The following is a 14,812-nucleotide window of genomic DNA, read 5'->3' as shown; positions in this document are numbered from 1 at the left end:
AGGACACTGCCGTTGTACCCTTGAGCAAGGTACTTAACCTGCGTTGCTTCAGTATATATCCAGCTGTATAAATGGATACAATGTAAAGTGCTATGTAAAAAGTTGTGTAAGTCGCTCTGGATAAGAGCGTCTGCTAAATGCCTATAATGTAATGTAATGTCTGGGACAAATTGTCTCCTGCCTCTTTGTCTCCTTTGTCTTCCTGATCTTTGGATAGCTTGTCCATTTTGAGGATCCATTGTTAAAAAGCACACAAACTGTGGCCCTATTTACTGATCCAGAGATTGTGACCGGTGTGTAAACAATTTTGCTGCCAAGTGTTTGCACCTAGAGAAAGGTGTGTTACCTGAGTTTAGGTTGTGATGACTTGAGTTAACTGTTTTGACTACTAGTGTTTGTTGCATGAGCACAGTGTGTAACCAGTGATTCATGAGAGCATTTGTTTGTAGAGATTTGCAGAAAAAGTTTGCAGCATGTGTTAAAACAAGTGAAAAGTGTTTATAGTTTTGAGAGATGTGTTGGTCCTCTGAGAACTGAAGTAATAATTCAGGAGTTTTTGCTAAAAGAACCAGTTTTAGTGTGTTAGCAATCGAGAAAAACTGTAAGCACCGAAAATAAGTTTTTTTTTTTTTTTTTTACTTTACAGTAGAGTTTGTTATAACTGTAACTGTTTTTGCTTTTACTGTTGTTTTTGTTTTTACTGTACAATACAGTTGAGTTTACAGTACTGCATTACTGTATGATTTTTCTTTAATGATTAAACTTATATATAATCTAATCTAATATTTTGTTTGTCTTTTATAAAAAACACAAGTGCTATATTGCAATCTATCACAGGGGATGCTTGCTGTACATAATTTCAAGTACTTATGAGGAAATGGCCATTGCACAGTTTGTTTGCATTATGGCCAAAGAACACTTTCAAACACTTTTTTGATCAGAAGGATTTTGTGTTTGGCAGCATTATTTGATGCTGACTGTTGTATATTGAAAATGCAGCAATGATTTAACTTCATTGTTTGACATATCTAATGTTCTGCTGCTGTGATAAACTGATTTGACACTGGCATTTTTATTTTGCATGCTATATTACTTTTTTTGTACCGAAATGAGCAGTATAGCATTCTGTGTTAAGAGTTTTGCACATTGAAACTCAGTTGTGCAAAATGAGTCAAAGCAATCGTAAAAAAACTGTAAGACAATCTTTGTACCTTGATGGTGAACTAATTTTATAGAAATACGTAAAACTTGTACTGGAATGTTCACTCCAGGAAGTCATCAAATTGCATGTTAAAAAAATGACTTTTCTTGGGTTTTCACTGCTACTAAAATTCAGGATAGGGCATGTTTAACTGAGGACAAAATGGGGGTTAAGTATTCTATATGAAATTTTAAAAAATGATTGAACTAGCTGGTAGTTATGCAACATTCCCTGAAGGACTGCATTTCATATTCCTTCTTTTATGAGTGGAAAGCATGGAAAAAGTATATAAATCATATCTGAATGCGCTTCTAACCAGTCTAACATGGGACACACCCTCAAACTTCACCTGTCCCCTTCACTTGTGTTACATTTGAGTGTGTTTGTGTGTGTGTACGTGTGTGCATGTGTGTGTACGTGTGTGTGTGCGTATGTGCTTGTGTGCGTGTGTATGTGTGTGTGTGCATTTGTGTTTGTGTGTGTGCGTGCGTGTGTCTGTGTGCACGCGCACGTGTGTGTATGTGCTTGTGTGCGTGTGTGTGTGTGCACGCGTGTGTGTGTGCATGTGTGTGTACGTGTGTGTGTGCGTATGTGCTTGTGTGCGTGTGTGCGCGCGCGTGTGTGCGTATGTGCTTGTGTGCGTGTGTGTGTGTCTGTGCGTGCGCACGCGCGCACGTGTGTGTGTGTGTACGTGTGTGTGCGTATGTGCTTGTGTGGGTGTGCGTGTGTGTGTGTGTGTGTGTGTGTGTGCGTGCATACACTTTTGGGCTGTTTATTGTTTTTTTTTCCCAGGCTCAGTGTATCATGGCTAGTTGTTCAGATCATGACCAGAGCCCTTTCCTAATCAAAACATTTCCATCCAGATGACTCTCATCAGAGCACAGCAAACAGTCAAACAGAATTGATTCAATGAAAGAAAGGCAGGAGCTCAAACTGTGGGAGGTGCAGGAACTAAAACAAGAGCAGATTTCCATCATCTGTGCTGTGGATCACCACCATCTGAAGACCACAGAGATGAGAACTCAACGGATCTTTTGAATGTAGCATTAAGCCTGGGGCACAATGGTGATGTCTGCCCTTTATCAATCCATTACGTACTTGATAAATGGACTGCATTTATATAGCGCTTTTATCCAAAGCGCTTTACAATTGATGCCTCTCATTCGCCAGAGCAGTTAGGAGTTAGGGGTTAGATATCTTGCTCAAGGACACTTCGACATGCCCAGGGCGGGGTTTGAACCAGCAACCCTCCAACTGCCAGACAATCGGTCTTACCTCCTGAGCTATGTCGCCCCTACTTCTACTGAAACACTTTATTGAACAGCAAAAACTGATCAGTGTGTTACAAACAAAAGTACAGCAGCCAGTAGGGTGGTAGGGGAGAACATGCATTCATACTAAACAGTACCATCACTAGGCAGCAGAACTCCAGAATGCTGCAATTAGAATACTGAGTGTCCCAACATTCCATATTGCTCAAACTGCAGGGCAGAGAAGGTGACCTTTCAACTGCAGTGTGCTGCAGTCATTCACTTTCTTTGTTTACTGAAACATTGTGCAACCCTTTTGAAATGTATCACATAATTAAATTTACATGAGAATGTTTGCCGGAACCAACACAAATGTGTACACATACATGCATACAAACAAAGGCACACACTTAAATACAGCAGCCCATATGAGGCATAAAAGGGGAGCAGCAGGAAGACCCCATTAGCTATAATAGACTGTACTGTGGTGTCTACGTGTGTGTGCATGTGTGTGTGTGTGTGTGTTTGCATGCAAATATGCATGTTCATGAGCATGCTTGTGTATGTGTGCATGTATGGCATAGTTTTCATGCATGCATCTGTGTGGTCACGTGCTTGTGCATACTTACATGTGTGTATGTGTCTGTATGTGTACCCATGTGAGTGTACATGTTTATCTGAGTGTACATGTCCGTGCTTATGCATTCAGTTTCTACATATATTTGTGTATGCGTGTGTGTGTGTGTGTGTGCGTGCGTGTGCGGGCACTCGTGAAGGAAGAGCAAAGAAAGAAAGAGGGAAAAAGATCAGTGTTGGAGCAGCATGAGTCTCGCCGGATCTTCTGTCGTCATCTGAGTCAAGAAACACGTCAAGAAACACGGCAAGAAATATCTGCTACCCGCCCATGACCCTTGTCTGTAGGACAGGAAGGAAAACTTCATGCAGTCATAAGCCAAATGAAGTTCATCATCAAGTACATTCATAAAAGGGGCTATACAATAACAGAAACCTTATTTATGCATGTAATATTATCTTTAAGAGGACATTCATGGTTGTGGATGTTATAAAAATGCAGATAAATACAGACTGACATAATTGCAGTTATACTATTTTTAAAAAAATTAACCAGAGATATCAAAAGGTGATATTTTTTGAAAATATTTTTTATGGTCACTGGAATGAATGACGTGCTAAGCAAGTCAATTAACAACAAATGGCTGGCGCTGGGGGTATGAAGGAAAATTAATCGATGTAAAAGTGGTAGACTGGCGCCATCTGGTGGATGAAGTGCAGTGGTCACTTTTCACTCTCCTCCTGGAAAGTGTAGCTGTTGTAGGTGGTACTGAAATCACAGGGTCCTGTGATTTACTATTTGAGGGTAATTCAACAATGCACTGGCTTGCGTTATTTTGTTTTTTATGGTTGTGGACATAGTAGGTCTGCAACCAAGCAATTTGTACAATAAGAAACATTTATTCCAAATAAGAAAAAGTTGCATATCAATGAAGATGCATTTCTTTAAAAAGTCCCGAGTCTATCTAGGCTGGAACGCAGCTATTTTAATGCTGGTGGACTGTACACACTATAGGGACAGCAGGGTTGAGTCCGCACAAGCCAGTTCCACTAAAGACAGCACTGAATCTAGGCTGCATGCTATCAGCCTGGAGTTTCTGCAAACACACTTACACCATCACAGAGCCAATGATTGCATAATTACAGTCCCAAAGGATATGCTGTTTTGTAGTATGGACAGGCCACGATGAGATAAGGACCAACCACAAATTAAAGCTGTAAGTTTGTTTCACTACCACTTATCAGTCTCACAATGTGCCACTAGATGGTGAAATTTAACAGCTGTTTCAGAAAAGGCAGTCAAGCAGTGTTGAGAATCAGAGAAAGCCTGAGTCAGATGATATGGTAACGTATGCTCTGAAACTAACCTGCCACCTGACAGGTTAACTTGAGCTAAACCCGACCTACCCCATATCATTTGGTGAGACAAATTCAGGAGACCAGTCACTTTGCAGGTGACCTTGAGAAACTGTATTAAATAAAAATAAAAATCCCACAATAAAATGGTGAAAAGACGAGCATTAATGCTGTAAATGAAAAAAAAAAAAAAAAGAAATGTAGAAAAAAGAGTTTGAAATCCTTATGGGATGGCCATTAAATATCAAGTTATCGTTATTCTACATGACTTTGACAATGTTTTGAAAAATAAAATAAAAGAATACATTTTACCGAAACAGTTTCTACCGTTTTTATTTTTTATTTTTATTTTAATAGTGTGGCGTATCCTTTCTTGACAACCCAGCGGATAAGGGATATGGGAATCATTTGACAGGGTTTATATCTTGAAAGGATTAAACCACAAATAGATATATTAGCTAATTCAGGAGAACTGCATATTGTCATAAATGCTATAGCTTTTCAAGACAGTGTATCATTAACAGATTACACACTCACAATTAGTGTGCCATAAATCCAGTATCATCCTGGGTCACTCGGGTCATGGGAGTCTGTGCCAACCGCTACACTACTTCAGTGTGCTGAGAGCAACAAGCTCTGATTAGGAAGGGGGAGGACATACTGTGGGTGGGGTCTAATGGAAGCCGTGGTTATAGGCACTATGGCTGTGGGGCAGGGCTGAGACATAAATTTAGCTGAGACTCCTTTACCGAGAAACTCTTCCCATATTTCGGTGCTAATTTATACACTGAGCAAATCCTGGAGCTTTTCAGATCTTTCCAGAGAGGGTGTCTATGTCTATTACAGTGATGTCATCCCAGGGTATGTGTCTCTGACAGTGATGTCATCTAAGCAAAGCGATGTATTTCTTTTGCTTGTAGTCATTATGTTGACAAAGGTGTATCTGACATACATTCTTTTTTTAGGAACTGATTACAGAAGCAGTTTTCTGTTTGCTCAACTATCAAAGTTCAAGGTTCTGTGGATTAAGGGTGAATTCCAAGCTTTTATGTTGGCACAGCGACCAAAAATATGTTGCATTAACTCATATTGTGCTATTCAGCTGAGAGAATATTAGCAGTTTTGTGAAATACATTTTATTACTTCAGACATCCATCCATTATCTATACCCACTTATCCTGGACAGGGTCGCAGGGGCTGCTGGAGCCTATCCCAGCATGCATTGGGTGAAAGGCAGGATTACAGGTTGCCAGCAAGCGGCCAAAACCAGACTTCGTTTTTGAAGCTCATTTCCTGGTGTTGTAGTTCCTGGTTGCTCACTAGCGCCACTACGGATGGCTCCAGTATAGGTGTTTTCATATCCGGTTTCCATGTAAGTCTACGGTACAAATGCGATCAAAATACAAAGTCAATAATTTTTTCTCACAACAACAAATAGTCATAATAGGTGTATTTTATTCGTCTTATGACTGTCCATGGGTCAATTTCATGATTTATTGCGTCATTTGGGCACAGTGCCAATATTTGTTCTGGACCAATGAGGTACAGCTTGCGTCACTTCCGGATTACTGCAGAGGACTGAGCTACAGTAAGGGCTACAGTCTATGGTCACTGGGGTGGACGGTGGCGCTTCTTGGCCTTGACATTGAGGCTCCGGCCACGGTCCACCTGTGCGAAGTCAGAAAATGCAGGCATCCCATTTCGTGGTGATTTCATTATGGCGTGTGCTATTTACAGCTGCACTAGACGACCATAAAATAATCCTCCTCTTAAGTTTTTCGGTAGCCGAGTCATTTTTACTATTTCCTTTAGCCTACTTAACCAAATAATTACTTGGCAGAAAGCATAATCAGCTTGCTATATTTGGTAGTCCGGTAGTAGCCTGTGCTAAAACAGTTCGCAACTTCGGCTACCAAGCCGTTTAACTAGCTAGCTAACCTTAACCGGCAAACATTCAATCTGTCAAACGTGTTTGGCGGCTTGTCAGTCGTGTACATTCCGTAAATGTCTACCTGGGCCATGCTTCACGCATGTGGCAAAGCTACTATAATCCCGATTTTGGGATAAACACTTTTCAGTTTCACGAAGCGAATTAAGAGTTTCAAGGTTCATTTGCGGAATATACAACACACGATGAAATCACACACACAGAATTTAACGAAATTAACCATCTTGGCATTTAGAAAGGAACATGTTTTTAGCATTTAAGAGACCGACAAGCTAGGCATTTAAGACAGTGGTTCTCAGAATCGGTTCTGGGGGCTCCTTGCGTATATTGGCTTTTCTCCATTGGTTTTGATGATTTACAAGAAAAAAATAATAGCCTAATAATAATTAGAAATTCAACGTAGGCTACATTATTTTTGTCTTCATGCACCAGGTGGAAAACTTGCCGTACAAAGTGCGTTGTCATATTTACACGCCTGCAGATCAGTTATTAAAATACTTGGTAGATTTGTTAATCACCGCTGAGTTCATTTTTATTCGGTAGAAAGTGATTTGCGAACGATCGGTCAGCTAGCGTCACCCAGCAAGTGAACACCACAAACGGCGATGGAGTAGCTAGTAGTAGCATGCTCATTAACTGACTGGCGAAAACCTACGACGATAACTTGCTCGCTTAACAGCAGATCTACCAGACAGTTATACGAAAATTTGCCTAGTCAAATCACCAGTAGCCTACACATCTCCGATTGATTGACCATCAGTGTAGTCAATGTTCTTCCCCTGTGGTTCATATTGCTAACGCGTGAGCTAACCACGGATAGCCTACCTAGCTCACTGGCAAGCTGATATGCTAGCTAAGCATATTCGTTTTGCTGAGAAACATAAATTGAAGGTAACTGAACATAGCCTAATTGTATTTTTAATGTCATACATATAACGTGATTACATGACACAGTACAGTCACGGATGAAAATTAAACTCCGTAAAAATCTGATAATATATTTTAATACATAACGGCAGACAGTCAGCTAGCCTCGTTCAGGTTGAGGGGCTTTTCCGCACCGGACTGTCAATCAAATTGTAAAAATCACAAGACCGCTTAACTCTATGGTTTTGGCTCCAAATCGAGAAAATGGCCGCGCCCGCCATTGAGCTTCAAAACGTGTTTTAGAGACCCACGGAGAGTCAATGGGTGACGTCACAGTAGCTTTGTCCATATTTTTTACAGTCTCTGGTTGCCAATCTATGGCAGGGCACACGGTATTCACTCACACACTCATACCTATGGGCAATTTAGAGTCTCCAATTAGCCTTCCTGCATGTCTTTGGACTGTGGAAAGAAACCGGAATACCCAGAGGAAACCCACACAGACATGGGGAGAACATGCTAACTCCAAACAGAAAGGCCCAAGTCAAGATTCGAACCCAGGACCTTCTTGATGTGCTACCCACTGCACCACCATGCCACTCATTTTATTACTTCATTCAAATACAAAACCAAGTTTATGAAACTAACAATTTTACACAGAGCCAATGTAAAAAATAAAGGCGTTTGTGGGGTAAAAAAAATAAACAAGGCATTAAAACATTCCTTAGTGGAAAAATATTAAAGCAATTTGGCCCTTTGTCAGTACAAAAACATACAGGGGAGGACAAAATAAGTGAAACATCAACATCAACAACTGCCATGTTTTTTTAAGGCAAAAGCACCAACCTATTTTTCACCAGATTATGGGGTACTGTTTTGTGACTGTTATACATTGATTTCTTTTAGATTATGCACTGTCAAAAAGGCTAAAATACTGAACATTTCAAGGCAAGTTGTTCTGAACTAACTGATGTTCACTAGCATAAATTGACCACAACATTTAAAAATCTAAATTATGCTCAAAACTAAAAAATTAGTGAAACAAATTGGCTTGAAATTGTGATCTAGCAATGAGGCTGCAGTTAATCAGACGGTAACTGTTAACTCTGTGTGCATGTCTGCTGTCTTCTAACTGACTATTAAAACACCCCCTTTGCACTTCCTCTGGTCTGTCCCAAATCAGTATTCATGCATACTGAGGCTGATTACATTAACCAAATGACCACTACTACCTCTGTGTGAGTGTCTGCCTCCCATTTATTTCTGGTAGGCCATCAACCACCTCACCTTGATCAATTCACATCTCCAGCAAGTCTACCCCAGAGTACCCAAATCAGCAACCAGTCATGCTGAGGCACATTAGAAACAACAAAAGTTCTTTCCAAGTACAACATCTCTACTTTGTTCTTTTTTTAAAACAAATACCTTCACTGGTTTGACATCACTTTTACAGAAATGTTCAAGGGGGATATTTGCAAGGGTTCAACATTCTTATCTATTCTCACACAGGGACAGAAGAATGGGAACACTCTCTCAGTAAATGTGTCTTTAAAAGTGTAAATGAGTGACATGTCACTGGAGTCGAAGAAGGACACCTCCCCCCTGTCATAGTCCAGCTGCACTCTGATGCTCTGGGGCTTCCTCTTCAGTGTGAGGTCAGCAGCTCCAGATGCTGTGTACTTACCACCATGCCTCAGCGTTAAGACCCAGAGTCCTCTCTTTGGGCTGGCTATTATCTCTCCCTTCCTACTGATGGACTCTTTCACCACTCCTATAGTCCAGGCAGGTTTATTCCCAACCTCCACCTCCCAGCTGTGTTTCCTTGAGGTAAACCCTGCAGATCCCAGCACACTCCCAGAGGGGTTAAACCTCTCTGGGTTGTCAGGATATTTCTGGTCTGTATCTGTGAATCTCACAGTGGTCAGATCATCAGAGAGAGAGAGAGTGGCATGTACAGTATTGGGGTCCAGCACCACAGGAGCTGAAATATCAAGAAGAAAGATATTTAAAAGGCTGTGAGAAGAGACACATTTCAAATACTCTATTCAGATTAGGTCACATACATGGGAAATTGTGTATCATTGTTTTGATTTCAAATACACGGTAGTCATAGTGATTTATGCTTTAAAAACAAAATCTGTTTGCATCATGAAATTAAATAAATGAACACATATCATAGCAAATTCAATGCACATAATTTACACAGCCGATAGTTCCTGATATGAATTAGGCATTATAGGGAGGGGCTTGAAGGGAGTGCAGAGGGGAGGGGTGGGAGGGGGTTGAATGCTTTTTTAAAAAATCTAGCTCTTTTCTCCAAACTTAAGCTTTAATTAAGTTTTAAATAGTGCACTAATTCTGTGCTTGCTTGTTTTCTGATACTAAATTGAGAGCAGTGCAGTGCAGCCCCAGAATTTTCCTAAAGTTGAAGGGAACTGAGACTGGATGATTCTGAACTGTTTATCTTTCACACCATACAGCTCGGTTTTTTGAGTTTGATGTCTTCATTAGATGTTCAGAAATAATGTGATTTCAACTTTTGCCCCAGGTACTCACTGTACTGCACCATCTCCAGCATCTTCTCCCAGACTCTGAACTTCAGGTTGCCCAGATGTTTGGCCACATCTATCAGTGCCCCTGAGTGCAGCTCTGGATCCTGCAGTGTGCACTGGGCTCTGTAATGACAAGCAGGAGTCACTCAAGATTTAAAATGGTAAATGGACAGCATTTACCAAAGCGCTTTACAATTGATGCTTCTCATTCACCCATTCACACACACACTCACACGCCAACGGTGAAAGGCTGCCATGAAAGGTATCAATCAGCTCTTCAGGAGCAATTGGGGGTTAGGTGTCTTGGTCAGGGACACGTCGACACACCCAGGGCGGGGGATCAAACTGGCAACCCTCCGACTGCCAGACAACCGCTCTTACCTCCTGAGTTCTGTCGCCCCAGATTTAGGGTTTAAAGAGACTTAAACAGACACTTGAAAATAGGTCAGAGTCTACATACCTTTCCTTGATGTTCTTGTAGCTCTGAAAAACACAACAGCACAATTGTGATAAGATGTATACATGTATAAACATACTCAGTAGAGACCATTATGGGAGACATGCTATAATAAGTGAAAAACAAGAGCCAGGCAAATAAAAGTGATGTAATTTTAACAGTAAGCAAATATGAATGAAGGTACTGTAATGTACAGGTAACTGTCAAAATAAAGGAAACACTTGAATAAATGAAGGATGCAAAGAATATTGAAAGCAGGAGCTTCCACTCAGGTGTGTCTCCTGAAATAATTAAGCAACAAACATCCCAGCATGCTCACGGTTGTGTTTAAAAATGCTGGGCAGGTTTTGTTGATCATTAATTTGGGTACCATGTGGCTGGAAGATTTCTCAGCAACTCCGAATCAACAGACTGCAAATCTAGAGAGTAAACAGGCAGTTTCATTCGTCTTGAAATTTGTAGCAGTTGCCTGCATGTGGTGTGCAGTGTCATTGCTATTACAGAGGACACAATAGTGAAAGACAATTATGTGGGGAAAATGAGGCCTTCTGTAAATTATACAGGACATGTCCTACTCTGCAGTGGTGATGTTTTCTATTGACTGTCTTCTGACACCAATTTTTCACAAAATTCAAAAAAATTTAAAAAAAATATGATGACATTTTAAAATGAGCTGATGAATCTCTAAGAACACCTGCACCCTGAGTTTGACACTGTCACAGTAGGCTACTGCTGCATTGGTGCAGAATAAGGGAGCACGGCCAAATATTGTGAAGAACCACAAACCAGCATACTGAATTACAATAAATCAAGCTCTTACCTTTAAAAATGAGGTGTCTTCAGTGTCCATGGCCTTCTCTATAGCAGTGATTTTGTCTGTAAGAGTGGAGATGTGTCCTGTGATGTTTTCTATCTTCTCCTTCATTATCCGACTCTTCTGCTCCTCTTCCTCCCTCAGAGCAGCTAGTCTGGCCTCCTCTTCCTTTCGCAGGAACTGGTGGAGCTTCTCAAACTCTGCCTTTATCTGCCTCTCTGTGTGCTGGGCCTGACTCTGCAATTCAAACACATTATTTTAAACTTGAATAGTGTAACTATGTGTTATTTAAGTGTGGCAGCCAGTGTGTTTGTTATGCCTGTCACACACAACATAAACCAAAAACAATTATTTTGTATTTTTGTGTACCTAGAAAGTATTCTTAATTGATTTCCTTACCCTGATATGTTCTGCTGTTTTCTTACATCCTTGTTCAACATCAGTAAACCTCTTCAGTTTTTCTTTAATAAGATTAAGTGCAGGGTTGAGTTCCTCCTGGAGTTAAATGAATCAGTTATCACTTACAGAAAGACACAAATGGCACAGTGATACCCCTGCTGCAATACAAGTGAAGGTCACAACAGAGTATTAAGAACACGGGAAACGTAGTCAGGAAAATAGTCCTGCTACAATTTAAGTAAAGATTAGTGAAACATACCTATAACACAGCATAACATTTTATGTGATGCATTTTCAAAACAATTAAACCAGTCAAATTGTACAGCATATAGGATTAAAAAATAACTTTTGCTGGGTTGTAATTTCATATATTTTATAGTAGACTGTAAGAAATGTTAAAGCACTTATGAAATTGATTTTACTTATTGGTACAATAATTTTTTGTATAGCTCTTGTCTCCACCAGTCTGTGGATTTCTTTACTTCCTGATTGTTGCTCAGTTCTCTCCCCAAGCAAATAATGGAGTATTTCACAGCAGTTTTATTAGGTTGTGACCTTTATTATATTAAAGGTCATGTGTGATGTCTCCATTTGTCCTGTCAGTACTTCTAATTTGACACATCATTCCTACATATTTCTAAAATGGCTCTGCGTACTTCAGTGTTCATGTTGGGAGCCATATTCTCTGTAAAAGGCCCCCAAGCACAACCGTCAATCAAGATTAACCATGCTTGCATTTTATTCATAAAGCCTTATGCTGAAAGTCTAAAATACATGATGTTCTAACGGTTGTAAACACACTTTCAGATACAGTGCTGCCTCTTCCTGCTTTTGCCTGATCAGCAGGTTTGTTCCTGTTGCGGCCTTTGCGAGTGGAAGTGGAGGCCAGACTGACTGTATTTACAAGACCTCAGAACTAAATGTTTTACACAGAGAAATTTTACACATCTTTGATTGTGTCTTGAAAATATGAAATACATTATACAGACCTGCCAACCTTAGTAAAATATTTTGTACCACAATAGACAGTGTAACGCTTAGTTCACATGCTTTCGCACGTACCACTTCGCTTTGCACGCACACACAAGCCTTTCTTCTTAATTCTAGTTTTGACTGTTAAAGTGATCAGGCAAAATTGTATAATTTGACCTGATTCTAAAATATCACTTGCACTGCACTGGGCTATATTATGATATACTTTCAAGTAAAAGGTTTAAGTACACCTGCTTAAAACAATTTTTTTCATGATTAATATTTCATTATGATATGTGTGCTTATACAAACAGATAACCATAAGTGAATTGCATTCAATTATGTAGCTAATAAAAATGGAAATAATTTATTTTGTATATTGTAACATGTTTTCATTTTCAAGTATGTACAGAAACTTACGTTGTAATGTAAAAAAAAAAAAAAAAAACTTATGTTGCGATGTAAAACACTGTCAATTATGAATAAAACCAAGTTTCTGTTCATGATTTCCATTTTTATTTAATAATAAAATAATTGAATCAGCTTATATAGGCACACATCATATAGGCCTAATGAAAAAAAAGTATTCAATTGAAAAAAATATCTAGGAATGTAGGCCTTTGTAACTAGAGGTTTAGCTAAATTATTACCCGAAGCTCCTTGGTGGCTAATGTCAAAATCATAATTGCAATGCGCAAAATGCATGGTGCGGAAGTTTTGAGGGGCGGAGGCACGGCCATTGCTCCTGATATTTTGCGAGGAACTTCTGGGGGGCATGGACTCAATTCTTTTTAGAAGGTCTGCTGCTCTCTCTCTTATGCCATATTATGGAAGGCTCTCCTTGTTAGTATCCTCGTCATTTGATGTCATGATTATTTTCTAACTGCAAGGCTGGTCGGGTGACTGGCTGCAATAACAGGAATTATTTGCTACGGTAGCAGACTGTAGTCAAACCAGAGACTGTAAAAAATATGGACAAAGCTACTGTGACGTCACCCATTGACTCTCCGTGGGTCTCTAAAACACGTTTTGAAACTCAATGGCGGGGTTGTCGATTTGGAGCCAAAACCATAGAGTTAAGCGGCTCTGTGATTTTTACAATGTGATTGACAGTCCAGTGCGGAAAAGCCATCAACCTGAACGAACGATTGCAGAACGAACCTGAGGCTAGCTGACTGTCTGCCGTTATGTTTTAAAATATATTATCAGATGTTTACGGAGTTTAATTTCCATCCGTGACTGTACTGTGTCATGTAATCACGTTATATGTATGACATTAACAATACAATTATGTTCAGTTATCTTCAATTTATGTTTCTCAGCAAAACAAATATGCTTAGCTAGCATATCAGCGGTTAGCTCACGCATTAGCAATATGAACCACAGGGGAAGAACATCGGCTACACTGATGGTCAATCAATCAGAGATGTGTAGGCTACTGGTGATTTGACTAGGCTAATTTCCATATAACTGTCTGGTAGACCTGCTGTTAACCGAGCAAGTTATCGTCTTAGGTTTTCGCCACAGTCAGTTAATGAGCCAGTAACTGCTACTAGCTACTCCATCGCCGTTTGTGGTGTTCACTTGCTGGGTGACGCTATATATATATATTTTTATTTTATTTATTTATTTATTTATTTTTTGCGTAGTTTCAACTGGCATTTCGTACCTGCGTATTTTGAACACGAATTGCGTGGTTGGTACACAAAATGCGTGCAGGTTGGCAGGTCTGCATTATATTCAAAATGGAATACCTTCAGCTCCAGTACAGCCTCTTCCACTGGACAGACCGGGTGGTTTCTGTGTTTTTTTGAAGTCTGGCAGACAACACAAAGAGGCTCTTTGTCATGTTCACAGAAGAATAGAAGTTTCTCCCCATGAAGACTGCAGCGAGCATCACTCTGGTCAGTAGTGTGTCTCTCAGTCTTCTGCTTTAAGTAGGACTCCACAATGTTTCTTAACACCAAGTTTACAGGAGGATCATCCATAGAGGCCTTTCTCCTGCAGATGGGACACTCTCGAAAGCTCTTCTCTTCCCAGTACTGCTTCAGACACACTCTACAAAAGCTGTGGCTGCACAGGAGGACAACAGGCTCTTTAAAAATATCACAACATACAGAGCAACAGAGCTCGTCCTCAGGAATCAAAGCTTTAGCCTCCATTTTACAGACTCCGTCTCTCACTCTGATATTTTCACTTTCGCTTTTGCTGAAACTACAACAGATCACACCCTATGTCGTTCAAAACCGGAACAAACTGGCTGATCAGGCTTGTTGTCTTCAGTCTTCTTGAACTCTCTTGAATACAGAGATGATAATGTGCCTGAACCGGCTGCTCTGGGGGATTTACAAGGTGCAGCCAGTAGTGTCCCCCTGGATTAAATAAAAATGCCCAGGCAAATTTAATTTATACAGCACATTCAT

General features: G+C 40.1%; 1 protein-coding gene across 1 annotated transcript; it reads right to left on the bottom strand.

The window, feature by feature from the left end:
* Positions 1-7,619: 7,619 nt before the first annotated feature.
* Positions 7,620-14,812, bottom strand: LOC135247285 (zinc-binding protein A33-like). Its single transcript, XM_064320585.1, has 6 exons — positions 14,144-14,812; positions 11,418-11,513; positions 11,025-11,255; positions 10,208-10,230; positions 9,752-9,870; positions 7,620-9,176 (listed from the first exon to the last, which is right to left on the bottom strand). The coding sequence occupies exons 1-6, from the start codon at positions 14,549-14,551 to the stop codon at positions 8,623-8,625; spliced, it is 1,431 nt and encodes a 476-aa protein (XP_064176655.1). The 5' UTR covers positions 14,552-14,812; the 3' UTR covers positions 7,620-8,622.

This window comes from Anguilla rostrata, unplaced genomic scaffold (assembly GCF_018555375.3).
Source record: "Anguilla rostrata isolate EN2019 unplaced genomic scaffold, ASM1855537v3 scaf1191, whole genome shotgun sequence".
NCBI lineage: Eukaryota > Metazoa > Chordata > Actinopteri > Anguilliformes > Anguillidae > Anguilla > Anguilla rostrata.
The sequence above is the reverse complement of the archived record's forward strand: the minus strand, read 5'-3'. Positions and strand labels throughout refer to the sequence as shown.